Source organism: Entelurus aequoreus, linkage group LG10 (genome assembly GCF_033978785.1).
Source record: "Entelurus aequoreus isolate RoL-2023_Sb linkage group LG10, RoL_Eaeq_v1.1, whole genome shotgun sequence".
Lineage (NCBI taxonomy): Eukaryota > Metazoa > Chordata > Actinopteri > Syngnathiformes > Syngnathidae > Entelurus > Entelurus aequoreus.
In genome coordinates, this window is record NC_084740.1 from 24,800,554 (window position 1) to 24,827,501 (window position 26,948).

At 39.1% G+C, this 26,948-nt stretch overlaps 2 protein-coding genes across 3 annotated transcripts in view; one reads left to right on the forward strand and one right to left on the reverse strand.

Moving 5' to 3' along the window:
• Positions 1–2,893: 2,893 nt before the first annotated feature.
• rrp8 (ribosomal RNA processing 8) lies at positions 2,894–10,723 on the reverse strand. 2 transcript variants are annotated; one of them, XM_062060410.1, is made up of 9 exons: positions 10,629–10,723; positions 10,504–10,555; positions 10,305–10,414; positions 8,659–8,902; positions 7,796–8,585; positions 6,843–6,972; positions 6,660–6,766; positions 6,499–6,595; positions 2,894–3,098 (listed from the first exon to the last, which is right to left on the reverse strand). In XM_062060410.1, exons 3-9 carry the CDS (start codon positions 10,401–10,403, stop codon positions 2,985–2,987), a joined length of 1,581 nt encoding a protein of 526 aa, XP_061916394.1. In that variant the 5' UTR covers positions 10,404–10,414; positions 10,504–10,555; positions 10,629–10,723; the 3' UTR covers positions 2,894–2,984. The 2 variants fall into 2 exon arrangements, with proteins under 2 accessions (XP_061916394.1, XP_061916393.1); XM_062060409.1 differs by having other exon boundaries at positions 10,504–10,668.
• Positions 10,724–12,605: 1,882 nt separating this feature from the next.
• The window catches only part of LOC133659333 (integrin-linked protein kinase), a 33,314-nt gene continuing 18,971 nt past the window's right edge, over positions 12,606–26,948 (forward strand). Inside the window, exons 1-2 of the mRNA XM_062062091.1 lie at positions 12,606–12,761; positions 17,195–17,447. Of these exons, the coding sequence (XP_061918075.1) occupies positions 17,359–17,447 (89 nt within the window). The 5' untranslated portion in view covers positions 12,606–12,761; positions 17,195–17,358. The remainder of the gene's footprint in view (positions 12,762–17,194; positions 17,448–26,948) is intronic.

Sequence of the window (26,948 nt, forward strand, 5' to 3'; positions counted from 1 at the left end):
GAAATAACATTGGAGGAATTTTTAAAATGTGTAAATGGGACAAAACAAACAACATGTTTACTTGACCCAATTCCTGGGAAACTTATCAAGGAGCTTTTTGTTTTATTAGATCCATCAGTGTTAAATATTATAAACTTATCACTTTCCTCTGGTACTGTTCCCCTAGCATTAAAAAAAGCGGTTATTCATCCTCTACTCAAAAGACCTAACCTCGATCCTGACCTCATGGTGAACTACCGGCCGGTGTCCCACCTTCCGTTTATCTCGAAAATCCTCGAAAAAATTGTCGCACAGCAGCTAAATGAACACTTAGCGTCTAACAATCTCTGTGAACCTTTTCAATCCGGTTTCAGGGCAAATCACTCAAAAATGACTAATGATCTATTGATAACGATGGATTCTGATGCGTCATCTATGTTGCTGCTTCTTGATCTTAGCGCCGCTTTCGATACTGTTGATCATAATATTTTATTAGAGCGTATCAAAACGCGTATTGGGATGTCAGACTTAGCCTTGTCTTGGTTTAACTCTTATCTTACTGACAGGATGCAGTGTGTCTCCCATAACAATGTGACCTCGGACTATGTTAAGGTAACGTGCGGAGTTCCCCAGGGTTCGGTTCTTGGCCCTGCACTCTTTAGTATTTACATGCTGCCGCTAGGTGACATCATACGCAAATACGGTGTTAGCTTTCACTGTTATGCTGATGACACTCAACTCTACATGCCCCTAAAGCTGACCAACACGCCGGATTGTAGTCAGCTGGAGGCGTGTCTTAATGAAATTAAACAATGGATGTCCGCTAACTTTTTGCAACTCAACGCTAAGAAAACGGAAATGCTGATTATCGGTCCTGCTCAACATCGACATCTATTTAATAATACCACCTTAACATTTGACAACCAAACAATTAAACAAGGCGACTCGGTAAAGAATCTGGGGCCGTACTTATCAAGCTTTTTAGAGTGCCATTTTACACTTAAGTCCTGAGAATTTGCGAAATTTAGTCCTACTCTCAAACTTAAGAATAAAAGCTTTTTATCAACGTTCTTAAGTCTAAGAATCACTCCTACTCTCCACGATATTTAAGAGACCTTCAGAGGTGTCTTAAGTGGTTAGGATTTGTCAGCAGTGGATGGCACTGAGGCGAGAGAGACGTGCGCGAACATTCAGGGAGCGGAACGATGTTCTGGATTTGTTTGATGACGAGCAGCTGATCAAACGGTATCGTTTAGACAGAGCGGGTATTATTTTTGTCACAGATTTAATACTTTTCGATTCCATGTTGATTTCTGCATGTGGCTGCAGTGGGCTAGTATATACAGAGCCACCCACACCAGTTTCAAATTAGTTGCCTAATTAATGAATTGGAAAGAAAATGTTATGACAGTAGCGTATGTGTGTGGCCGTGAGGTGAGTGACGTCAGTGAGTGTGTGGGCGACAGAAGAGAGGGAGCGGTAGCGTGAGTGCCGGCGGGGACTAGTTTGTTTTGTATTATTTTGTAGTTTATTGTCAAAATATACACTCCCATTGTCCACTTAAATATTTCCAAGATATTTCTTTATTCTTAGACAACGGATTCCCTTCCGTGATTGGTCATTTCTATGGACACAGAAATGACGTCACCTAAAATTCCATTTACGGCACATAGTAATGTCGTAATTCAGCTCTGAGTGTGACACTTAAGATTCAGTCCTACACTTCGCTGAAAGTGTGAGTAAGACGCTTGATAACTAACTTTTAAGTGCAGCTTTCAGCGAAGAATTTATTTACTCTTAAGTCAACTCTTAGCAGACTTCTTAGGAGTAATTCTGAGAAGCTTGATAAGTACGGCCCCAGGGTATTATCTTCGACCCAACTCTCTCGTTTGAGTCACACATTAAGAGTTACTAAAACGGCCTTCTTTCATCTCCGTAATATCGCTAAAATTCGTTCCATTTTGTCCACAAACGATGCTGAGATCATCATCCATGCGTTCGTTACATCTCGTCTCGATTACTGTAACGTTTATATTTCAGGCCTCCCTATGTCTAGCATTAAAAGATTACAGATGGTACAAAATGCGGCTGCTAGACTTTTGACAAAAACAAGAAAGTTTGATCATATTACGCCTATACTGGCTCACTTGCACTGGCTTCCTGTGCACCTAAGATGCGACTTTAAGGTTTTACTACTTACGTATAAAATACTACACGGTCAAGCTCCTGCCTATCTTGCCGATTGTATTGTACCATATGTCCCGGCAAGAAATCTGCGTTCAAAGAACTCCGGCTTATTAGTGATTCCCAGAGCCCAAAAAAAGTCTGCGGGCTATAGAGCGTTTTCTATTCGGGCTCCAATACTATGGAATGCCCTCCCGGTAAAAGTTAGAGATGCTACCTCAGTAGAAGCATTTAAGTCTCATCTTAAAACTCATTTGTATACTCTAGCCTTTAAATAGACTCCCTTTTTAGACCAGTTGATCTGCCTTTTCTTTTCTACTCTGCTCCGGGGTGGACCGCTAGCTTGTTCATCGGATGGGGACATCTCTACGCTGCTGACCCGTCTCCGCTCGGGATGGTTCCTGCTGGCCCCACTATGGACTGGACTTTCGCTGATGTGTTGGACTTTCACAATATTATGTCAGACCCACTCGACATCCATTGCTTTCGGTCTCCCCTAGAGGGGGGGGGGGGGGGGGGGGGGGGGTTTACCCACATATGCGGTCCTCTCCAAGGTTTCTCATAGTCATTCACATTGACGTCCCACTGGGGTGAGTTTTCCTTGCCCGTATGTGGGCTCTGTACCGAGGATGTCGTTGTGGCTTGTACAGCCCTTTGAGACACTTGTGATTTAGGGCTATATAAATAAACATTGATTGATTGATTGATTGAAAAATTACCTATGTTAAATGTTTGTATTTTAATATATTGCTTTTTTTTTTATTAAAACATTGACAGAAATAAAATATGTAATTACAAGTCAATTTTAGTAAAAATCTGTTTCATCGTTTCTTGTACAAGCAGGCCTTCAACTGCAGTCCTATTTTCTTCAAGTTTTCTGAAGCGTTGCCCGTCTTGACGAATTCAAACGAGTAGAAGTGAGTGTTCGCTGTATCCTAAAAAACACACACATGAAATGAAACTTCTATTCAAATAGCATACAGTATCACTTGTGTATACTAAAAGTACACTCTCAGGACTGTTTTTCTTTGTTTCTTGCATTGAACAAATAGAGCACAGTCAAATTCCTTGTGTGCTTGGCCAATAAATCTGATTCTGAAATGTACAACACAATTGAGAAGACATACACATACATTGCTTATTAAAATACAATACTAAAAAAAAAGGAAAACCCATGATGTATAAAAGCAACCGTATCAATAATAAAAATATAAAACAATTGTTTGTTTATTATCCAAAAATAGATTCTTAAAAAAAATTACAAAAAAAAAAAAAAGATTTTTGGCAACTTCGAATCGGTTTAGAATCGGAAAATAAACAAAAAATTTGAGCATCCCTGTCTCTAACTTCATATCCTCCCAAGAACCAGCATCCTCTGCAGTGGACATTTGTTTCTGGGAATTTTTGGAAAGAATTGCCGTTATGCAAAACACACACATGTCCACTGCAGAGGACGCTGGATCTCAGGACGATATAGCGGTAGGAATCTTTTGGCACCCCACGATTTGATCTGATTCAGAATCGATTCTCGAATCAACACCATTCTAGATTCAAACCGCTTCTAACAATGTATTGTTTTGGTATAATAATTATGATAGAAACCTTTTCAAAACAGGTTACAAAACCTCCTTTTACTTACACTTAGACAAACTTTATTGAAATAGTTCTAGGAAAATTGCTGCCAGACGTATGACGAATATGCACAGCGAGTAAGCATGGAGATGGCCTAAAAACATATATTTTTAAAATGGAGCTTTTAGAAATTATTCTGTTCGATTTTTGAAAATTATAAATTGGTTTGGAATCAGAATAAATAATCTTGATTCGGATCTGAATTAGGGCTGGACGATTATGGCAAAAATAATAATCACGATTACGGTATTTTGATTGATTAATTACACGGTTATTTGTTTATTGTACCGCCAAACTCAACTTTAAATATAGATTTAAAAAACCCGCCTGTACATTTGTCATGAACAAACCACAACAAGTAAAATAATAATAGTAAAAAAAAAAACATTTAAATAACAATAGCAATAAAAAAAACAATAAAATTCAGTTTTTCCGTTTTGTTTTTAATTCTTTTTTTTTTTACTTTTACACTTATTTTACAAAGTGTGTGATTTTTTTGTTAAATAAAATGTTAAAAATTTGTTGAAGAAATGCAAAAATCCTCACAGTATTTTATGTCAAAGTATAATAATTGTGTAAATGTATCAGTAAGTGCAAACTTTTTTTTAAATCTCTATTTTATCCGGGGACGGCGTGGCGAAGTTGGTAGAGTGGCTGTGCCAGCAATCGGAGTGTTGCTGGTTACTGGGGTTCAATTCCCACCTTCTACCTTCCTAGTCACGTCCGTTGTGTCCTTGGGCAAGACACTTCACCCTTTGCCTCTGATGGCTGCTGGTTAGCGCCTTGCATGGCAGCTCCCGCCATCAGTGTGTGAATGTGTGTGTGAATGGGTAAATGTGGAAATACTGTCAAAGCGCTTTGAGTACCTTGCAGGTAGAAAAGCGCTATACAAGTACAACCCATTTATCATTATCATTTTATCTATTTTATTAGCGCAATCAGACCGGATGTGGCGCACCGCGCTATTATTGTGAAGGGGTGGGGGGCGGGGGGGAGTGTTCTGCGCTGCTGTTCTCAATTTGACCAGTAAAGAGGTGACTCACTTTTTTTTTTTTTTAAAGAGAGCGCCTCTTAAGTTGCTTCTGCTGTTCTGTTTGTACAATATATCGATGATGTCGTTCACAACAACACAAGCAGATGAGATGTGTTGAGGATGTATGGATCGTTCTTGCTAGCTTTAGCTTCATAATAAAGTCGCGGTTTCAAGTGACCGTCTTGACATCGTTGAGTTCGGGACGGGGCCTCTGACTGTGTTGGGGATAAAATGAGTGCTACCTGACACATTTTCCCAAACAAACGTTCCTTCTCCTCACAATGACAACATTTCACTTACATTTATGTCAATTTCCCTGATATTCTGCGTTTAACAGTGGATTCCATTCTATTGGCCAATTATGTGACTCCGTCCGCGGTTACGTAAACGTGGAAATCATATAACTTATTTATTTACGTTGCGCGGCCCATTAATCGATTGTTATATTTTCATTATCGTGAGAAGCCATAAACAAAATCAAAATTAATTGTCCAGCCCTAATATGAATACATTTTTTGAGCACCCCTACTCAGGACGCCTCGATTAAAGCCTATGATCACCAACCTGGGCTTTCGTATTGACAGTGATTTTAAATTGGAACGTCAGATTGGCACAGTGGTGAAAGCCAGCTTCTTTTATTTACGTCAGCTGGCCAAGGTTAAAAACCTTCTTTCTAGGCAACAGTTTGAGACAGGAATCCATGCCTTTATCACATCTCGGCTGGATTACTATAACTCTTTATATTTTGGAATTAGTCAATCCTCCCTCTCACGTCTGCAGCTGGTCCAAAATGCAGCTGCCCGACTTAACTAACAAGAAAAAGAGAGCACATTACTCCTGTTTTAGCCTCCCTCCACTGGCTGCCTGTGTCTTTTAGAGTCCATTTTAAAATGATCTTACTCGTTTTTAAATCCTTATGTGGTCTTGCCCCACCTTACCTCTCTGAGCTGCTCCACCTCTATGCCCCCACCCGGTCTCTCAGGTCAGCTGATCCCGGAGGTACCCAAATCAAAGCACAAGCTCAGAGGGGACAGAGCCTTCTCTGTTGCGGGTCCCAAACTCTGGAACGATCTCCCTCTCCATGTGAGACAGGCCCGTTTGGCTATTTTTAAGACCCTTCTCAAAACCCATTTTTATTCACTGGCTTTTAACCCAGCATGAGACTTTAAACTGTTTTTAACTTTTTAAACTGCTTTTTATCTAACAAATTGTTCTTAGGGTAATTTGTATTTGCTTTTTCAATGTGTATTTTACTTCTGTTTCAAATGTTATTTTTTAGTCTGTCCTTTGCCTTTATTTCTTTGTGGTGTACAGCCCTTTGTTCTTCAACTGTGGTTGTTTTTAAAGGGCTTTCTAAATAAAGTTGGTATGGTATGGCATTAGGTAGAGTGCCAGTGTCTACAAAGAGTGATGATAACCATAGAACCAGGAAATAATAATAAAATTAAGTACATTGCGCTTAACCAAAAGCATAATTTTAGGCGTGTAATTGTACTTTATTTTGTGGTATTATTCAGTAGTTAATTATTTTGACACTCGTATGGCAGTTAAGAATGTTAAAATGCGACTCGTACAGTCAATAAAAAGGTTATTTCAGAACAAGTTAATTCACTTTACATTATCGCTTGTGGCAAAATCTCTTCATACAGTGGATGCTTTGGTTTTCTCACCTTGGACGCCATCTTGAATCCCAACTTGGCCATTGCGCTGAGGAAGCTCCTGACGTCATCGAATCTGCTCGCCACCTCGGCCACTTTCAGCACACCCCTACCAGAAGCAGCGGTTACTTACACACACACACAAACACACCAAAAGCATGATTGACCTTTACCCTTTCTTTAAGACACGGTTGGCCTCCGCTATGAAATCCGCCAGATTGGTTCCCATCAGCGACAGGCAGAAGACGGCAATGTCCACCGAGCTGTCCTTCAGCGGCACCTGCAGGGGCAAGACGGGTGGACGTTGTGGCGTGTTGCGCACAGGTTAGCATACGCACACAAACACACACACTCACGTTGGCCATGTCGCACACAGTGACCAGATCGCAGGTCGCCGCCAGGTCGAAGCTGTGCACTTTGTTCTTGACGCTGCGTCCTATCTTACAGTCGCCGCAGCCAAAGTCAGCCACCACCAGTGAGGACGATCTGCAACAAAATGATCCAATAGATAAAGTGAAAAAACATTAGTGGTGGCTGTAGGCAACCTTCTAATGTTATGTTTAGTAACTGAAGCATCACAGGCTTTAGCTAACTCTGCATGCATGTTAAAATGTTGTGTACATCCGTGCTGACTAAGCACTTTACTCTTCAGCGCTATTACAACATTGTTCTATTGCGCAATATACCGTATTTTTCGGACTATAAGTCGCACCGGCCGAAAATGCATAATAAAGAAGGAAAAAAAACATATACAGTATAAGTCGCATTTTTTGGGGAAATTTATTTGATAAAACCCAACACCAAGAATAGACATTTGAAAGGCAATTTAAAATAAATAAAGAATAGTGAACAACAGGCTGAATAAGTGTACGTTATATGACGCATAAATAACCAACTGAGAACGTGCCTGGTATGTTAACGTAATATATTATTGGTAAGAGTCATTCAAATTACTATAACATATAGAACATGCTATACGTTTACCAAACAATCTGTCACTCCTAATCGCTAAATCCCATGAAATCTTATACGTCTAGTCTCTTACGAGAATGAGCTAAATAATATTATTTGATATTTTACGGTAATGTGTTAATCATTTCACACATAAGTCGCTCCTGGGTATAAGTCGCACCAAACTATGAAAAAAACTGCGACTTATAGTCCGAAAAATACGGTACTTGTTAATGAATGACCATGTGGTGGTATTCCACTTTCTCATGCACTACTGATTATGAATTAATGTAAACAACGAATATTTGACAGTCTCTCGGGAAAAAAACTAATCGAGGAATCAAAAGGTGCGTCTCACTTTTGGCGAATGTACGCGATGATGGCGTCCACGGGGTTGGTGGGCCACCTCTGCACCTGCGCCGTGTATCCCCGGTGGTAGACCCAGAAGGCGTCGGGATCCTGCTGAAACATCCGCACGGCCGCACCGCTGGTGCTGCTGTACAGGACCTCGTTGATGTAGCGGAAGCGAGCCGACTCCAAGCGCTGCTCCATGCGAGAGCGGAGGGAGGCGGAGCGGTCCGGTTTCTCTCCCCCCTCGTCCGCCACTGTCACCTTTTCTGACGCCGCCACCACCACCGCTGCTGCTTCTTCTTCTTCTTTTTTCTCCGTTTCGTGGCGCTGGAGAATCTTCCGAAGTTGCTCACGTTTCAGCATCTCTGCTTTGCTCATTTGGGGTTTTACCTCGATTTTATCCGCTTCCTTTTTATATCCATTCATGACAACTTCATCACATTTGGCAATGACGCCCTTCTTGTTGGCTCTTTTTTTTGGTATCGTCTCTGTTTCCTTCTCAGTGTTTTTCCTTTTTTGTGGCTTCTTCGACTTTTTCTCATCCGGCAGTTCCGCTTGGTGAAATTGTTTGTTTTTGCTGACACATAAACGTGTTGTTTGCAACGGTTTACTTGCTGTCTCTACTTCCTTTTCACAATTATTAGGCTGGTATTTGTTTTTGCATTTCCTCTTATTCTTCATCTTGTTTTTCCACTGCTGCCGGTTTAGTTTCTGCATGTCGCCTGCTTGCTTTTCCAATTTTGGAGTCTCTTTGCTCTTTGTCTTGCCTGCAGTTGTGTTTTTAGCCTTTGGGACCCCTTTAGTGAACATTATATGTCAAAACAAACAAAATAATGCATTTGCTTGCAATCACAAAGTGCGAAAACTCACCAGTTTTTTTAATTTTGGTTGCAATTTTCTTCTCCTTGACATCCATGTTGTCGTTCTGCTCTTCCGTAGTTGTGCCTTGTTTTGTCCTTTTCCTTCTTTTCTTCTTCCTCTTCGTGTGAGGCCTGGTGGCTTCATCCTCGCTGTCGCTGTCAGGCAGATGGCAGACGTCATCATCCTTCCAGTCAGGTACTGATCCCAGCGTTTGCAGGGTCCGCAATAGACTCTTCTTTCCAACGCTTTTGGACTGCAAAAGATGCAAACAAATAACAATATTACGCCATCAGTGTGTGAATGGAAGGTATAATGAGTGAGTAGGGGTGTAACAGTACGTGTATTTGTATTGAACCGTTTCGGTACGGGGGTTCCGGTTTGGTTCGGAGGTGTACCGAATGAGTTTCCACACGGACATATTAAGTAGCGTAACACACGTTGTGTAAACAATGCACACCGAGGCACAACACACGGCATGCTAGCAGCTAACGGGCTACGATAGACTGACCATACGTCCTCTTTTCACCGGACATGTCCTCTTTTGTGGAGCTGTCAGGGCGGAGATTCTTAAATGCCTCAAATGTCCGGCATTTTGAGTTAGGGTTGCGAGTATTTTCAATGTACGTTCAGGGTTAAGAAGGGGTTAAAAACAAAACAAATTGTGCGCAGCAGCATTGGTGAGGGAGGGGCAGAGACAGAGAGTTATGATAAACGTGCATGCGTCGCCAGGCTCTGCTTTTTATCCATAGATTTATCAGATTTAATTTTTTTATTATCTATAGCAGGGGTGTCAAAAGTGTGCCCCGGAGGCCATTTGCGGCCCACAGCTTATGTTTTAAAGGCCCACGGCACATTCTAAAATCACTATTAAAATAAACAAAAACATAACAAAAGTGAAATAAAAAAGCTTAAAGGTTAAATGTAATTTAGAAAAAGTTGCAATGTTGACTAATAAAACAAAGCTGTTTTTTTTTCTTTCAAACTGTCATTGCTTAAAACATAATATTGAATCAAAATCAATGTTATTATGAATTATTGACCTATCCAAGGTTCCGATTACTTCACATGAAATATTCCACTAAAAAAATATTTTTGGTGGAAGATTTTGCAAATTTGGTAAACAAATAACCCAAAAATGTATATTTCGTTGTTTTCTTACTGTACCGAAAATGAACCGAACCGTGACCTCTAAACCGAGGTACGTACCGAACCGAAAATTTTGTGTACCGTTACACCCCTATGAGTGAGTATATTAAAGTTAAGTTAAAGTACCAATTATTGTCACACACACACTAGGTGTGGTGAAATTTGTCCTCTGCATTTGACCCATCCCCTTGATCACCACCTGGGAGGTGAGGGGAGCAGTGAGCAGCAGCGGTGCCGCGCCCAGGAATCATTTTTGGTGATTTAACCCCCAATTCCAACCCTTGATGCAGAGTGCCAAGCAGGGAGGTAATGGGTTCCATTTTTATAGTCTTTGGTATGACTCTTTGTATATAGTTATAATAAAGCAGACCATTTTATTAATATTCTGGAAGAACAAACTATTGTAACAGTTATAAGTGTCTGTTTTGGAATAACTACACTAATCTTACTTTAGCTACATTATGTTTTATTTTGGATACCCCTGACACACAAAAAATATGCAAACATACATTTATATTGATGCTGTCGCTGTTATTTGGCGTCTTTTGCAGAGACCTTTCACTCAGAAGGTCTGCAGCATCATTCCAGTCCTCGTCTTCATTAAACATACTTTCCAAAACTGCAAAAACAAATCACGCACACATAAATATGTTACCATTATAGGGCTGGGCTCAATAAGCTCGTGTACACGGTATTTAGCTTACTCACCCCGAGTCCACGCTCAATCCAAAACCGAAGATTTATCCCCCTCTAAAGTTTTCTTAATCCAATTAAAAAAAGTTGTTTTAGTGTACTTTCAATGACCACGTTTACGTCGCTTGGTTTTTACTCACATGGCGCTGGAAGCATAGATATATATGTCTATGGCTGGAAGCACAACAGCGGCGCATGTTGATGACGTCAAAAACAAACACGGAAGTGATGTCTCCGCATAAAATTGATCGAATGCACATATATATACAGTATATATATATAGGCACATATATATATATATATATATATATATATATATATATATATATATATATATATATATATATATATATATATATATATATATATATATATATATATATATATATATATATATATATATATATATATATATATATATATATATACACTGTATTTATATTTTGCATTCTTCTTTAGTTGCTTTATTGAGTTTACAAACCCCCTGGCGCTGTTTTGTACTGTTTCTGACTGTACTTGTTTTGATTATTTATTTATTTTTGATTGTATGTAAATGTTGAATGTTATAAATAAAGGTTTTTGAAAAGAAAAAAGAAATGCCATGAAATAAATGTAAGTTTAAAAAAAAAAACAAGAATATCATTTTAATACAATAAATACTCGATTTATGAAAGTAAGGCCTACATTTTCTAATTGGCTTAATGGGTTACAATTATCAATCAAATATTGGAGAATGATTAAGAGTACAAAAGCCCTTAAATTGATATCCTTGTTAAAAACATTTAATGTGATTTAAGTTGACCTTTTTGTCTTTTTTTTCCTTCATATTCTTTAGTATTGTTACTCTATCTGTATTTGTTTTTGTTTTCTTTCCTTGGTGTTGAAAGTGCCTTGACTTTTGTGTGAATTATAAATGTATGTTTGTTGCTTAATTAAAAAAAAAAAAAACCACATGATACATAACCGATTATATAATTTCTGCTATAATCAAACACATGATTTTCCACATTTTAACTATGCATAACCATATTCATGATACCATTTAACGACATTATGTTACTAGTTGAAATGAAAATATTCAGGATTTTTGAATGACTGCTTAAAACTCTTACCCAGACTTGGGCAAATTAAGGCCCGGGGGCCACATGCGGCCCGTTAAGCTTTTCAATCTGGCCCGCCGGACATTCCCAAATATTTTTTTTAGATCTTTAAGATAGAAAGTGTAGCTGCTATTATGATGTGCAGTGATGTTTTCTAATGACCGCAAGTCTTGAACTATACAAAGTATTTCAATGGTTGGAATCTGCGTTTATGGATGATATACCAGTTACTATGGTAATGTAATTAGTTACTATGGTCATCTAATTAGTTACTATGGTCATCTAATTAGTTACTATGGTAATCTATGTCACAGCAGCTCAGACGAGGCACCAAGCAGTGTGGGCGGGAAGCATTTCCATAGACGCGGAAGGAGATTTTCACAACAAAGTTCTAAAGCTTAGTGATATATCAGATTGTAGGTGGGTTTATTTTGTACACTTTGCGTTCATATTTCACTGTTTGTTGCATTTTTGTTGCGTTTCACTTGATTGTAAAATATGTTGATCGAAAGGGGGTGTGACATTCATATTTTGTCAATATTCAGTGTTTTATCGTTCATAGAAAAATGTAAAATTCCATTACGTTTTTTAAGGCGGTCTGTCATAACGTTTTTAGCATTCAATCAGACATTATTGTGAGGTTTTGTATTAGTGTTCCTAAAAATAGATATACCGGCCCCCAGACTCATTTTTTTCTCTAAATGTGCCCCGAGTCAAAATTGCCCAGGCCTGCTCTTACCTGTATTTTTGAATTAATTTTTTTTTTTTTTTTTAATTTGTCTTGCAAACACTTTTCGACATTTTGTTTTTATTACTTTATCCTACTTCTTTCTCGGCTAATTGGCAGGCCAGATGATAATTTTATATCACAGCGATGTTATCATATGTAAGTTTATTTTATTTATTTAAAACCAAGTGAGTTTTTTGTCAATTTTGCCTCGAGGTTTAGTAAATAACTTCATTAAAAAGAATCCATGCCCTGAAGGGGTATCGTTAGCTGCAGTGCTTCATGTCGCCTCTAGGAGACGTGACGCTTCTTCTTCCTCCTCCGCTGCGGGACCACCACGTCTTTACGGCGGTGAGGGTGTGGACGTAGGCACCGTTCAGACTGCTCGAAGACGCCGGAACGCCGCTATTAACCTCCCCTGTCGCTACTTCATCGCTATATATCCGGTACGTTATCGCGTCTGACTGAATGTATTCCTCCGTTGTGTTTGTTAAACCGCGAAGCTGCTGTTTGGTTTTCATTCTCAATGAGAAACGCTTAAGAATGTTGGTTAGCTTGCTAGCTAGCCAAAGCTGCCAAAATGTCTCTTTTTGTTGCCATTAAGGTGGTTTTCTCAAGCGTGGAGATTTAATATAGTCGTACAATGTGCGGGGAATGTGCGTGCAAAGAACACGCAACAGGATAACGGTAAATATATTGTGGTGTGTTAGTTCGAATGTCTGATAGCAGCTTTGCTAAGCAGCTATACAATGATTAAAGTGTATACTACACAGTCATAGCACACTTTGCGACTCATTCCACACTTATGTGTGTACTTGAAATAACAACCCGTAACATACAAATCAACTAACGAAGCACTTTATCAGAGAAATCGCTTGTGTTAGGCTGTCACTAGTCAATCAATCAATCAAAGTCAATCAATCAAAGTGTATTTATATAGCCCTAAATCAGGAGTGTCTCAAAGGGCTGCACAAGCCACAACGACATCCTCGGCTCAGATCCCGCATCAGGGCAAGGAAAACTCAACCCAGTGGGCTACAATGAGAAACCTTGGAGGGGACAGCAGATGTAGGGACCCCCGGGCGACCGGTGCAATGGACGTCGAGTGGATCTAGTTAATAGTGTGAGAGTCCAGTCCATAGTCGGGCCAGCCGGAGATCATCTTGAGTGGAGACAAGTCAGCAGCGCAGAGACGTCCCCAACTGACGCACAGATGAGTGGTCCACCCCGGGTCCCGACTTTGAACAGCTAACGCGTCATCTGTGGTCACCTAATAACCTCTCCACGCAGGAGAGGGGGCAGAGCAGAAAAGAGACGGCAGATCAACTGGTCTAAAAGGCTAGAGCAGTGGTTCTTAACCTGGGTTCGATCGAACCCTAGGGGTTCGGTGAGTCGGCCTCAGGGGTTCGGCGGAGGTCAAAACACACCCGACTCATCGTGTAAATAAAAACTTTTCCCTATCGGCGTATTACGGATACGGCAACAGCAGAAGTCAGACTGATTTGCAGGTGTGTAATTTGTTGTGAGTTTATGCACTGTGTTGGTTTTGTTGTTTGAACAAGGTGATGTTCATGCACGGTTCATTTTATGCACCAGTAATAAAACATGGTAACACTTTAGTTTGGGGAACATATTCACCATTAATTAGTTGCTTATTAACACGCAAATTAGTACCATATTGGCTCTTAACTAGTCATTATTAAGTACTTATTAATGCCTCATTCGGCATGGCCTTATTATAACCCTAACCCTGGCCCTAACCCTCTAACCCTAACCCTAACCAAATAACTCTAAATTAAGTCTGTGTTACTTAGAATATGTTCCCCTAGTGTCCAAATAACTCTAAATTAATTATGTGTTACTTAGAATATGTTCCCCTAGTGTCTAAATAACTCTAAATTAAGTCTGTGTTACTTAGATCACCCCCTGGGAGGTGAGGGGAGCAGTGGGCGCGGCTAATGCAGAGGACAAATTTCACCACACCTAGTGTGTGTGAGACAATCATTGGTACTTTAACTTTAACTTTAACTTAGAATATGTTTCCCTAGTGTCCAAAAAACTCTAAATTAAGTCTTTGTTACTTACAATATGTTCCCCTAGTGTCCAAATAACTCAAAATTAAGTCTTTGTTACTTACAATATGTTCCCCATACTAAAGTGTTACCAAAAACATATAACTTTGTCTTGAATTTGAAATTTTTATTTTTTATTTTTCACTAAAGAAGGGTTCGGTGAATGCGCATATGTAACCGGTGGGGTTCGGTACCTCCAACAAGGTTAAGAACCAATGGGCTAGAGTATATAAATGAGTTTTAAGATGGGACTTAAATGCTTCTATTGGGCATTCCAGAGTACTAGAGCCCGACTAGAAAACGCTCTATGGCCCGCAGACTTTTTTGGGGCTGTGGGAATAACTAATAAGCCGCAGTTCTTTGAACGCAGATTTCTTGCCGGGACTTATAGTATAATACAATCAGCAATATGGGATGGAGCTAGACCGTGTAGTATTTTATACGTAAGTACTAAAACCTTAAAGTCGCATCTTAAGTGCACAGGAAGCCAGTGCAGGCGAGCCAGTATAGGCGTAATATGATCAAACGTTCTTGTTCTCGTCAAAAGTCTAGCAGCCGCATTTTGTACCAAATGTAATCTTTTAATGCTAGACATAGGGAGGTCCGAAAATAATACGTTAAAATATACACCATATTGTGAAATATGTTCCTGTAAACCTTGCAAATGTGTTCCAACTCCAAATCCAAGTTTGGGTCACAATTCCTCCTTTTGAGGAAGTTGTCAACTGCAAATATTTGTTGTATTTTGTTTGTGGAGACTTTAAAGGGATTTACAAACACCCATTCGGCATCCCGCAAAGTGTTAAAATGAGAAAATAATATCTGAATTGTGGGATAAAGTGCTGTAAAGACATGCAATGTGTTGCTACTTAGTATTACGATAACAGGTAGCACAGTATGAAGCTGTTTTCAATGATAACATTCTTATTTGAAAATAGCCGTATTGATTCTTCACCTATTTGTGAGCTTGGCATGTTTAGCTATAACATACAAATCAAGCTGGAACCTGCAAATAGTTGTTATTTTTAGTTTGGGTCAGGCCTGGGCAATATAGCCTAAAACTTTGTGAAATTACACTGCATCTTACTCTTAGCAAAATTCTTATTTGAATAATGTTCTTTTTAGACCGGATATAAATTGTACTTTTTATAGAATCATTTTCAAAGAACTACATTGAGATCTTCCTCTGGGAAGTAATAATTCTGTCTTGAATAAAATACTTCTGTAAATAAAAGGGTATATGTTGTATGCAAACAAATAATCAAGTAAAACTATAGGACTATAGTGTCAGTAAGTGGATAAACATATACATTTTCATTAACACATATTAGCAGTGTGCAGAGCAACTGTTTTAGTCACAGTTCTCCACTGTGCTTCTTTCTCATCATACATGGTATCATCCTAAATACTTTGTGTAAATGATTCCACCACATTAAGCTGATATTTAGCAGAAGGCTCGTAAAGAGTTGCGTTTCAACTGGAGGCTTCCGTTTCAAATGCTGGAATTAGTTTGTTGTGCCGCTGCCTTTTTTAAACAAACTTTGCAGCGTTGCAGTCATTTGTTCTACGCCTGTTGCCGCAAAACCAAACTACTGACAACACTTATCTTTGGGGCAAACGTCTCGTTCTCGTTAGCGTTTGCATTAGCCATGATTCGCTACATGTGTGAATCTCCCTAAGGAAGTAAGGGGGAGGGCGGAAGCTACGGAAGTTCCTGGGGGCACAAAGTACGCATGAGAAAAACAATCTTTTTGTAATTTTTTTTAACAAAAAACTTGAATTTATCGATAAAAGCGATATGTCGGCCTAGGCATAGCTTGGGTTGTTATTTTTATGCGGAAATTGTGGGATAATGGAGCTTAAAAGACCTTGAACTTGTTACTATTTGGTTGTACATCAACAGGCAACACAGGTTGGAGCCTAGATTGATTGTATTTATTAGAGGTGGGAATCTTTGTGCACCTCACCATTTGATTAAAAAACTATTATTGATACATCTTTATTTTATGTATATTGATGCAGTTTTAAAAATGTGTTTTCATCATTTCACTAAATACGCATTCATCACTTGCAACTTTTAAAAAGAGTGCATTTGTAATAAGAAACAGTTGAATTAATTCCCATTACATTTATTAAATTAATGAAAATGTGTGCAAAACTGGAACATAAGTGCCCTAAAATAAAGGAGCTGGTTGGATCTTTTGGTGAGGGGGCTCACTGCTGTCAGCCAAATTTTAGAACTGTCTGCATTACTTTCTTTCAATTATTGACTTTTGCTAATCGATTTTACAATCGCACATGTCTGATTTGCGATGCATCTAAAAATCGATTATTTCGCCCACTTCAAGTATTTGTCTTCGTCCTGCTATTACAAACTCTTCATTTAAAAAAAATATGATTCTCAGTTTTCCTCTGTTAATTAGCTGTAAACTGCGTAATAAAAGCTCTCAAAACAATCTTGATACTTTCATTTTTGTTGATATTAAGTATACATACTACAAGACAACTTTTTATGTATTTCTATATGTATATTTAAAATACATCCTGTGAAGTTTTACTCACCGGTCAGCACAATAATGTGTTACTGTTTTTGTGCTGCATTTTTATATCTTATTAGATTGTGCAGGTGTACCCAATGAATTGTCCACTGGGTGTACTGGGTGTGTTGTGAGTGAGGGTTATGAGTGGCGTTTGTGTGGTTTGTGGATCCATCCAGTGTTCACCGTTGATCAATGTTTTTTTGTCATCTTAACAACACAACGCAACCGTATATTTGTTTCCATAACACCTTTTTCTTGTCATTTCAGGGTTGTGTGAGTGCCCACAAAGCTGTGTGATCGTGTCCCTCACTGTCCCAGGTGAGGGACAGATGCACGCCACGCCCCGCGCCGGATAAAACCTACACCTGATCACCCGACATAACCATCGACTGTCTCAGGTTAAACCTTAGAGCCCCAGTACACCATCCAAGATGGATGACATCTTCACGCAGTGTCGAGAAGGCAATGCGGTAGCCGTGCGCTTGTGGTTGGACAACACAGAGAATGATCTCAACCAGGGGTGAGTGTCCCGCGGGAAAAATCGGGCCTGGGAGTGTCAGGTCGCAAATTGAGTTCATATCGAAACTTAACAGCAGATTTGTAAATGGTAAATGGGTCATACTTGTATAGCGCTTTTCTACCTTTTTAAGGAACTCAAAGCGCTTTGACACTATTTTCCACATTCACCCATTCGCACACACACATTCACACATTCACACACTGATGGCGGGAGCTGCCACGCACAGCGCTAACCAGTCCCATCAGGAGCAAGGGTGAAGTGTCTTGCTCAAGGACACAACGGACGTGACTAGGATGGTAGAAGGTGGGGATTGAACCAGTAACCCTCAGATTGCTGGCACGGCCACTCTCCCAACTTTGCCACGCCGTAGAACACTGAAGTATTGCCATGTAGATGATCTTTGACTAGTATTTTTGCAGCAGATCCCTAAAGACACTAAAATATTGTCATACATAGGATATTTTACAAGTGTTTTTACAGTAGGTCTTTAAAACCCCCACAGCTTTGACTAGTGTTTCTGCAGCAGATTCATAAAAACACCAGAGCATTGTCATGTTGAGGATTTTTTACACTAGGTCTGTAAAACACCAAAAGATTGTTTTTGCAGAAAAATCTTAAAAACACCAGAGGGTTGTCATATAGAGCATTTTTTACTTATAAGTCTGTAAAACATCATTAAAGCATTGTCTTCTAGAGGATCTTTGTCTTTAGGACTGCAAAAATACAGAAGCATTGTCACACAGACGATATTTGACTCTGGGTCTGTAAAATACCTCAATATTGGCTTATAGAGGATATTTAACACTCGGCCTGTAAGAAAACAGAGCATGGTCACATAGAAAAGCTTTGACCCTAGGTCTGTAAAAACACCAAAGCATTATCATACAAAGGATCCTTGACTGTTGCAGAAACATTCTAAAAACCCAAGAGCATTGTCATATAGAGTATTTAAAAAAAAAAACAGAGCATTGTCATATAGAGTATTTAAAAAAAAAAATATATATATATTTTTTTTTTTACATAAATAAATACAATCATGTGTGCTTACGGACTGTATCCCTGCAGGCTGTATTGATCTATATTGATATAGAATGTATATATTGTGTTTTTTATGTTTATTTCATTAAAAAAAAAAATTTTTTTTAATTCTTGTGTACCAATCGGTCCGCGGACCGGTACCGGGCCATGGCTCGGTGGTTGGGGAAAATGAAGTATAAAGTCCTCTATATTATAGAGGACTTTATACTTGATTTTTTGCTGTAGGGCCCCTACAAACATGGTAGAGCACTCCTGTCCTATGTAGGATCTTTGACTAGATTGTTTTTGCAGTCAGGCCTTGAAAATAGGAGAGCACTCAAGTCATATAGAATATCTTTAACAAGCTTTTTTGCGAAAAAAGAGCAGAGGATGTGTGACCAACATGGATATAACACTTTGGTTTTGATTTAGGCCTTGGTAAAACATTTGGTAAATTAAAAAATATGAAGTAATAGGCAGCCTTGCATATATACATTATGCACAAAACAATAATATATATATATATTTTTTTTTTCTCACCCCCCCGATTGTTACCTGTTTCTCACCTTTTTTGTAAGGGCCGCTGGAAGTTGGCAGACCCGTCAGCGATCCTTTTTCTGTCTCCCTGTAATGTTTGTCTGATCTTGAATGGGATTGTGCTGAACATTTTAATTTCCCCTCAGGGATTAATAAAGTATTTCTGATTCTGATAATGGAGAGTCAGTGGCACCAATTTAGTGGAATGGTCCTGCTTTTTACTGTTAGTCTGATGTTAGAATTCAGCACAGTTCCTTCCCAGTCTTTTGCTCACATGATTAGCAAACTTGAACTTGAACTCTTTGCTGTTTGTTTGTCCCTGGAGAGATGCTGGCCCAGGATTGAACTAATTTCCTTAGAAGCACATGTTTATATGTCCTGAATGCCAGCAAAACGCTTCAACAGCGTGACGCCTGCACAGGAAGCTCACTATGCCGGTGCTTAGCCGGGCTCCCAATTAAATCTAGCGTCCGCACGAGACTGTTTAGCGAAACTGAGCCCTTTTCTTGCCGTGACTGACATGTGATTGCTCATTTGAAACATACTGTAATTAAAAGACATTTAGCCGTATTAATTTGTAAATGTAGATCATTTTGTTCACTATGTGGAAAAGAGGCATAATAATTTTTGGTGTTGTTACTTGCTAAATTAGAGCTGCGGCTAATGTCATCGAATTGAAGCCGCCAACTCATGCATGCTGATGCAATACTTCTCTTTTTTGTCTTTTCCTGCTTGTGCTAATCTCCTTGACACAGCAAATCGGGTCTACAGCAGCAAATGTCTGTGGATGTAATCATGCCCATGGGTGACTTTTCCATTAGCTGATTGCATCATGTCAGCCCCCCTTCAGCTTTTTCTGGCTGATATATCGTCTCTAGCGGTTGGAGCACTTTTCCATCCATGCTGCAGTACTGTGGGACTGTGAGTATGCTTAGAACCTTTAAAGGCGTACAACCCCGAGCTTTATTTGAAGTGTTTTGAAAAACAATGTGCATCTGCTGTAAAGTAACACAAAACATCAGAGTTTCAATTATGTATTATGTCACATAAGACCTCAGTTCAGTGAGCAATCAAAACATTTAGTTTTTTGTAATACTTATTTAAAAGAAAAGAAAAGAGAAGACCATAATAAACACAGAATGTAACATGAATCCCCTGTTATATTGTTTAGTTGTTTTTATGATTAACAATGGTAACGGTTTATTTTAAAATGTTAAAACACTTTTCCTGGACAAAAATAAGTCATACTTTTTCTCTATAGGTCCCAAAACTGTCCACTTTTCGACTACTTCACACCAAACATATTATATTTATTTGTTTTTTAATTTTTATGACTTTTATGTCTTTTTTCAGTAGACAAAACTACGAAATTTACAATATTTTTCCCACCAAACTAGTGCAAAGTATAGTAAATGAAATCAACTTGCTATATTCTGACAAACATTGATTGTGATGCATTGTAATTGTTGTATTTATTCAAAAAACATTGTGTCCTTCCATTTAAACTAATGTATATACGGTGGCACTTCAGAATACCAGTTTAATTGCTTCTGTGGCACAGCTTGTACCACAAAAAACTTGTATTGCAAAACAGTGTCACTCTTTAAAATTAATTGAAATTAATTGAATTGCCCCTGACAAAAACACCCCAATTTTGGCATGTTACACGCCTTTTAAAAAGTAAAACATTTAAATAAGAAATATTGTATTAAAAACTATTCAATAAATAATTTTATAAAGTATTGTAATAATGTACAGCGTTTAACTTGGACAGTGGACCTCTACGGTATCTCGTTTCAGCTGCTTCGCCGTCAAACACCATCAGTATCTTCTCCATATTTTCATGGATAAATGTCCGCCATTTAGATATTATTTTACGTCCAAGGCTTGCGTTACTGACTCATTTTGCTTTAGTATGATGCTGACAAGCAATGATACGCTCCAAATGCTTCACCAGTCGGTCGGTCATGTTTTGATGGTTTCTTTCTTTAATTCAATGAATATCATTCACTTCTTTGTTACGTTCACTTTCTTTCTTCCTATGGTTGGAAAATAAAGTTATGTCCATCCCTAGCTATAAGCTAATAGTAGCGAATAAGACCGAATTTTTTGGTCGGATCCTACAGTGGTTACCTGTGGCATTCTCAACGCCAACTATAGCTTTTTTGCTTAGGCTGCACTTTGGACACCCCTTGCTTACGAATTTCACCTGGAAGGCAAGTTACAAAACAACGGAAGACAGTCTGCAGGCTTAACACTAGTAATTGTCCATGAAACACTGACATCTCCTATTCTGTCGACATATATATGGAGAATCATTATGTTTGTAAAAACTGATCATGAAAAAACAATCTGAGCCAGGTTTCATAGAATTGAAACAACTAGCTGTAAAAGTGACCGATGTATTGAGAATTAGGGCTGGGCGATATATCGATATACTCGATATATCGCGGGATTGTCTCTGTGCGATATAGAAAATGACTATATCGTGATATTCGAGTATATGTTCTCACGCAGTTGCTTTTAGCTGCGGGCATTACACTACAGGTGTTTCCCACTCTTTCTTGTCTCTCCTTCTCACAGAGACTTAAACAAGCGCACCTTCTTACATACGTCACGCGTGCAACGTCACACGCCCTCCCCGAGCAGAGAGGTAGCTACATGGTTAACATTAGATGTGATGCTAACGGTGCGTTGCGAGTGGTAATACGAGAGAGAGAAGGTGTGAATCTGGTAACAAATGATGGAATAATTAATTCCCAAGAAAAATAGCACGGGGTGCATCGTCTGGCGGTGGTTTGGCTTCAAGCGGGAATATGTTGAACATTTATGCGGCAAAAGCGTTGCTACAAAATGTAGCAGCACTGCTAATTTGTAGCATCATTTGAAAAGTCACCCGCTAGAGAATGAGGAGTGCTTGAAACTGCATGTCAACATCTCCGTTCGGTGCCACACCAACAAAATGCCAAAGCAACTATTTCCAGATCAACACCGTATGAAAAAAAAATCAACAACAGAAGGAGATAACGTCCGCAGGAACCTACCACAGAACGAAGGACATATATACACTGTTTGATTTCCTATTATGCAGCTCATTTTTATTTGACAGTTTTTGAAATATCTTGTGTGACATCATGCACAAAAATGCACTTTATTTGTTTTTAACTATTGTAGTGGCGTTCTGTACAAAAAGTGCACTTTAATTTAGTGTTGTTTTGATATGTCATCTCAGTGGCATCATGCACAAAAGTGCGCTAATAGCTTGTTTTAAAATGTCTCTGACAATCTTGCACTTTCTGTTTTGGAAATGAAATGAATGTTTGTGCCACTGCTTAATAACTGTTTAATAAATACAGTTTTGCTAAATTGACTTAGTTGGGATTTCCCTCTCTGCATGAAAGTTTAAAATGAGCATATATTAATGCAGTATGAACAAGAATGTTTTAATGTAGACACATAGAATCATCATACTGGTGTGATTATATGCATCGAGTGTTCATTCAAGGCGAAGGAAAAATATCGCGATATATATCATGTATCAGTGTTTCCCATAAACTGCCAAGATACCTGTGGCGGTGGGGGCGTGGCTATGGGCGTGGTCACCATGACATCATCGAGTAATTTGCATAATTTACTACAATGATTTGATTTTCTCTAAAAAGGCTAAAAAATGTATACTTAACTAATAAATAACAGTTTTGTTTTAAACGTCCATCCATCCATCCATCCATCCATTTTACAATATAATTACAACACTTTATGTACATATTTATATACAGATTTGAACAATAAGTTATTCACTGAAATATATTTATTAATTGTGGTTCTTACAAAAAATATATCTTATAAAATATAAAAGCTAAAATGTCTCAAAGCTCTGCCCCTTTAATTAGTGCATACTAAATAATTTAACTTTAGCCTACTACTACAACCATATTATTTACCAGCAACATAAAGTGAAACAGAGGCAGAGGTGTCCTGCCACAGTCAATAACAAATAAACAGAAAACAGTAGTGGTGGTAGATAGACACAGAGCTTCATCAAACATCTGATCCACTGAACAAAGAGCTCCAAAAATCTTGAACTTTAGACTGCCATCAGTTTTACTCCCTACACTTAACCATGTGTTTCCTACTGCCTGCAGACTTTGCACCCTTTGTTATATACACATGCTGTGTTTCTAATATAAATACATTTAATAAAGTCAAATACAAATAAGGCAACAAGAGAAGTATCCTACACTTCTCTTTTGTAAAATAAATCTGAACAGCCGATATGGGCATCTACATCAACTATATGATTTGCCTGAGAAGCTGGAGAGGACAAAAAAAAAACGTTTTTTAAATTTTTTTTATTTGTGGCGGGCGTAATTCTTTCGTGGCGGGCCGCCACAAATAAATTAATGTGTGGGGAAACCCTGTGTATCGTGACATGGCCCAAAAATATTGAGATATTAATAAAAGGCCATATCGCCCAGCCCTATTGAGAATCAAAACTATGAAATTAGCAGAAAATGCCTTAAAGTGGACTTACTATGATTTTTTCTTCTATTTTTAAAATACTCCCTTTTGGGCTACTTAACATGTAATGATGGTTATTTGGTCAACATTGTGCATAGATTTTTCTGTACAGACATCTTCCAGCCACATTCTGTCTGCCTCTGGAAAGAAGACGTTTTGAGAGGCGGAGCTGTTAAGATGTAAATGAACCCCTCCTGACTGTATTATGATGATAGTATATATAAATGATAAATGGGTTATACTTGTATAGCGCTTTTCTACCTTCAAGGTACTCAAAGCGCTTTGACAGTATTTCCACATTCACCCATTCACACACACATTCACACACTGATGGCGGGAGCTGCCATGCAAGGCGCTAACCAGCAGCCATCAGGAGCAAGGGTGAAGTGTCTTGCCCAAGGACACAACGGACGTGACTAGGATGGTAGAAGGTGGGGATTGAACCCCAGTAACCAGCAACCCTCCGATTGCTGGCACGGCCACTCTACCAACTTCGCCACGCCGTCCCCATATATCTGATAGTATATATCTGTATGATGAATCAATTTAAGTGGACCCCGACTTAAACAAGTTGAAAAACTTATTTGGGTGTTACCATTTAGTGGTCAATTGTACGGAATATGTACTTCACTGTGCAACCTACTAATAAAAGTCTCAATCAATCAATCAATCAATCAATCCTCACGTCGCCCCCTTTCGCTAACAAAAACTTTGTCCCTGCCCTGGCGGCCATATTTGTAGTTTGAGAGAAAAGCTTCCCGCAAAGTACTGAAAAATATGTTATTCTAAATATATCCAACTTTTGAGCTGGTAACAGGGACTGATTTTAGCATTCAACCATGTATACACGAGCCAGAGTCAGACCAGGATCAACCGAAGAAGAAACTTCAGAAGAAAGGCTTGAAATAAACACATCTCAATGGTCCGCACAATGTCTGTTGCGCCATTAATCTAATCCTTAAAAATAATTTTAAGGAAAATCATTCTTGATGGTTGGTGAAGCTGTTGTCCTACCTTAGAAGACTAAGCTACAAGCTAGACTACAAATCGAGCTAACATTGCTAACGTATCATTCAAACATATGCCACGTTATTACTTACCTTTTCATTGAATCCTCCATTGCCATATAGTAGGCACCGCTTCCTCCATTAAAAGCAGCTTTTGGAAAAATCCCTCTTTATATTGCAGCCGGTTTGTGAAGCAGGAATTTTCAAAGTGGTTCGCACACAAAAATAAATATTTCTTCCGAGTTGAAGCCACATTGCTGAGGAATGGAAAAGTTTTCCAGACACTTTTTAGTTCTTCTAATGAGACTGGAGGTGTGCGTAGTGACCTGTGTTGGTTAATATAACCAAAAACACAGCATTTTCCTTCTCGGGGTCTTACTTTGGGCATTTTGTTGGGCAGACTACGTACATAATTTAAAAACTGTGAATTTGTGCAACGATCTTAAGGTAAATTTTTCCCACATATGGATTGTCCGCTGACATCCCTGGTGTGAAAAACATCAGGGTTGTGTAATTTCAAAATGGCTTGATTGGCGGTAATATGAAGGAAGGCAGGATTGTTTTATAATTATCTCCACAATGCCTCCCATGGTTTGATTTCAAATTTTTGGGACTTTTGCAGATCCCAAATACACAAAAGCAGGTACCCATAGGTAATAAAGTTGGTTTTCCTTGATCGGTGCCCTTTAATAAAAGGTTTTATGGTAGCAAGTTTGACACTGGACCTTTTTTCCCCCCAATAATTTGTATAATTAAAGCCACTTCCAATAGTTTAACAAGTCAGAAGTTCCTGCTACCTCCTAAGACTTTATCTCCATGTCTGAGTCAGTGAGTCAAATACTTCATGGATTGTTTACACCGATGCGTCGCCCCAGTTGAAGCGTACTCGTGGAATGCTGGATCTCCTTACAAGGAATAAGACACAGCAAGCCACCGACTGAGGAGGATTATTACGGCGGGTCGGACTGTAGGAGTTAAGTGTGTCCAGACAGACAACATTAACGTGTGCGTGTGTTTGTGTATCACAGTGACAGGAATGCACATCCCCCTCCCCCTCCTCCAATTATGCTTTTCCCACATTCCTGTCTTTGTGCTTTGCTCCCTCCAAGTTTGTAAGAGTTAATGGTACGTTTTCCCCCTCTTGTTGATATAAAGTCTTCAGCTGCTGCACTCGGGGATTGCGATCTGGTATTGCTAACGAGCCAGGAGGCAGCGGTGGCCATCTCTGACCTTTAACGACCCCTCACCGGCTGTATGGCGAGGTGTCTTGCATCAAAGAGAACAGCGAGCGAGCTGTTGCTTCTTGTGTTTCCTTTGGCTTACAGGCTAAATCGCGGACTTAACGCTTGTCTTTATTTAGCTAAAAAAAAGCTACCTCCAGTAGCGGGGCAGGCAGAGTTATGTGCTGTTAGGAGCGGAGGCTCCTTGTTTGGGAAGGTGGGAGGTTTACAGGGTGTATAGTGATTTTATATTTAACTCCCTTTGTCAGGGCGGTAGAACACAGACATTTAGTGGTGGCCCTAACTCCTGTTGACACTTTTTATGAATGAACTCAAATTGGTGTTTTTCCTTTGGGTTGGTCATTTAAAATGTGGTCTGTAGGGGTAAATAGAAATGAATCATCCTGGATTATGAAGTAATTTCTTGTTTGAAGAGCTGGCGTTGATGTTGAGGGCTCGTTTTCTGGCTTTTGCGTCTGCCAGACTGAGGGCTGTTGGCAGGTGGAAGTGCCTGAAATAAACGACCGCAGCCAGCGAGGAGGGGTCTGAGCCAGCATTGCCTTTGGGGGGTGTGGACCAAGCCTGGCTTTAAAGAGAAAATCCATCCCGTAAAAGTAGAAATATGCACAAGAAAGCAAAGACCTGCTCTCCATCTATCCAGAGTGTCTTACCCAACACTTTTGTATTTCAGATTGTTTAACTTGTCCCTTCATTTAAGACTGAAGATTAATTATATGTCAACAATATGTGGTCTTAAAACTTTTCTTAAGTTGAGTGAAGAATTTAATGGTGCCCTATTGTGCAAAACTGACTGTTTAAAGGCCTACTGAAACCCACTACTACCGACCACGCTGTCTGATAGTTTATATATCAATGATGAAATCTTAACATTGCAACACATGCCAATACGGCCGGGTTAACTTATAAAGTGCAATTTAAAATTTCCCGGGAAACTTCCGGCTGAAAACGTCTCGGTATGATGACGTATGCGCGTGACGTAAACAGTTGAATCCGACATTTTGGAATAGGTCCGTCGCCAGTTTAAGTCGTCTGTTTTAATCGCTAATTTCCACAGTATTCAGGACATCTGTGTTGGTGAATCTTTTGGCAATTTGTTCAATTAACAATGGAGACTGCAAAAAGAAAGTTGGTGTTGGGAAGCGGTGTGTTGCTGCGGGATGTAGCAACACAAACACAAA

Bases quoted from the DNA above. Each gene is read 5' to 3' on its own strand.
- rrp8 (XM_062060410.1), bottom strand. From the start codon at position 10,403: ATGTTTAATGAAGACGAGGACTGGAATGATGCTGCAGACCTTCTGAGT. The intron at 6,767-6,842 runs GTGAGTGTGTGT...TTGCCCCTGCAG, and splicing joins CTGTGTGCGACATGGCCAAC to GTGCCGCTGAAGGACAGCTC. The intron at 3,099-6,498 runs GTGAGAAAACCA...TGTGTTTTTTAG, and splicing joins GATTCAAGATGGCGTCCAAG to GATACAGCGAACACTCACTT.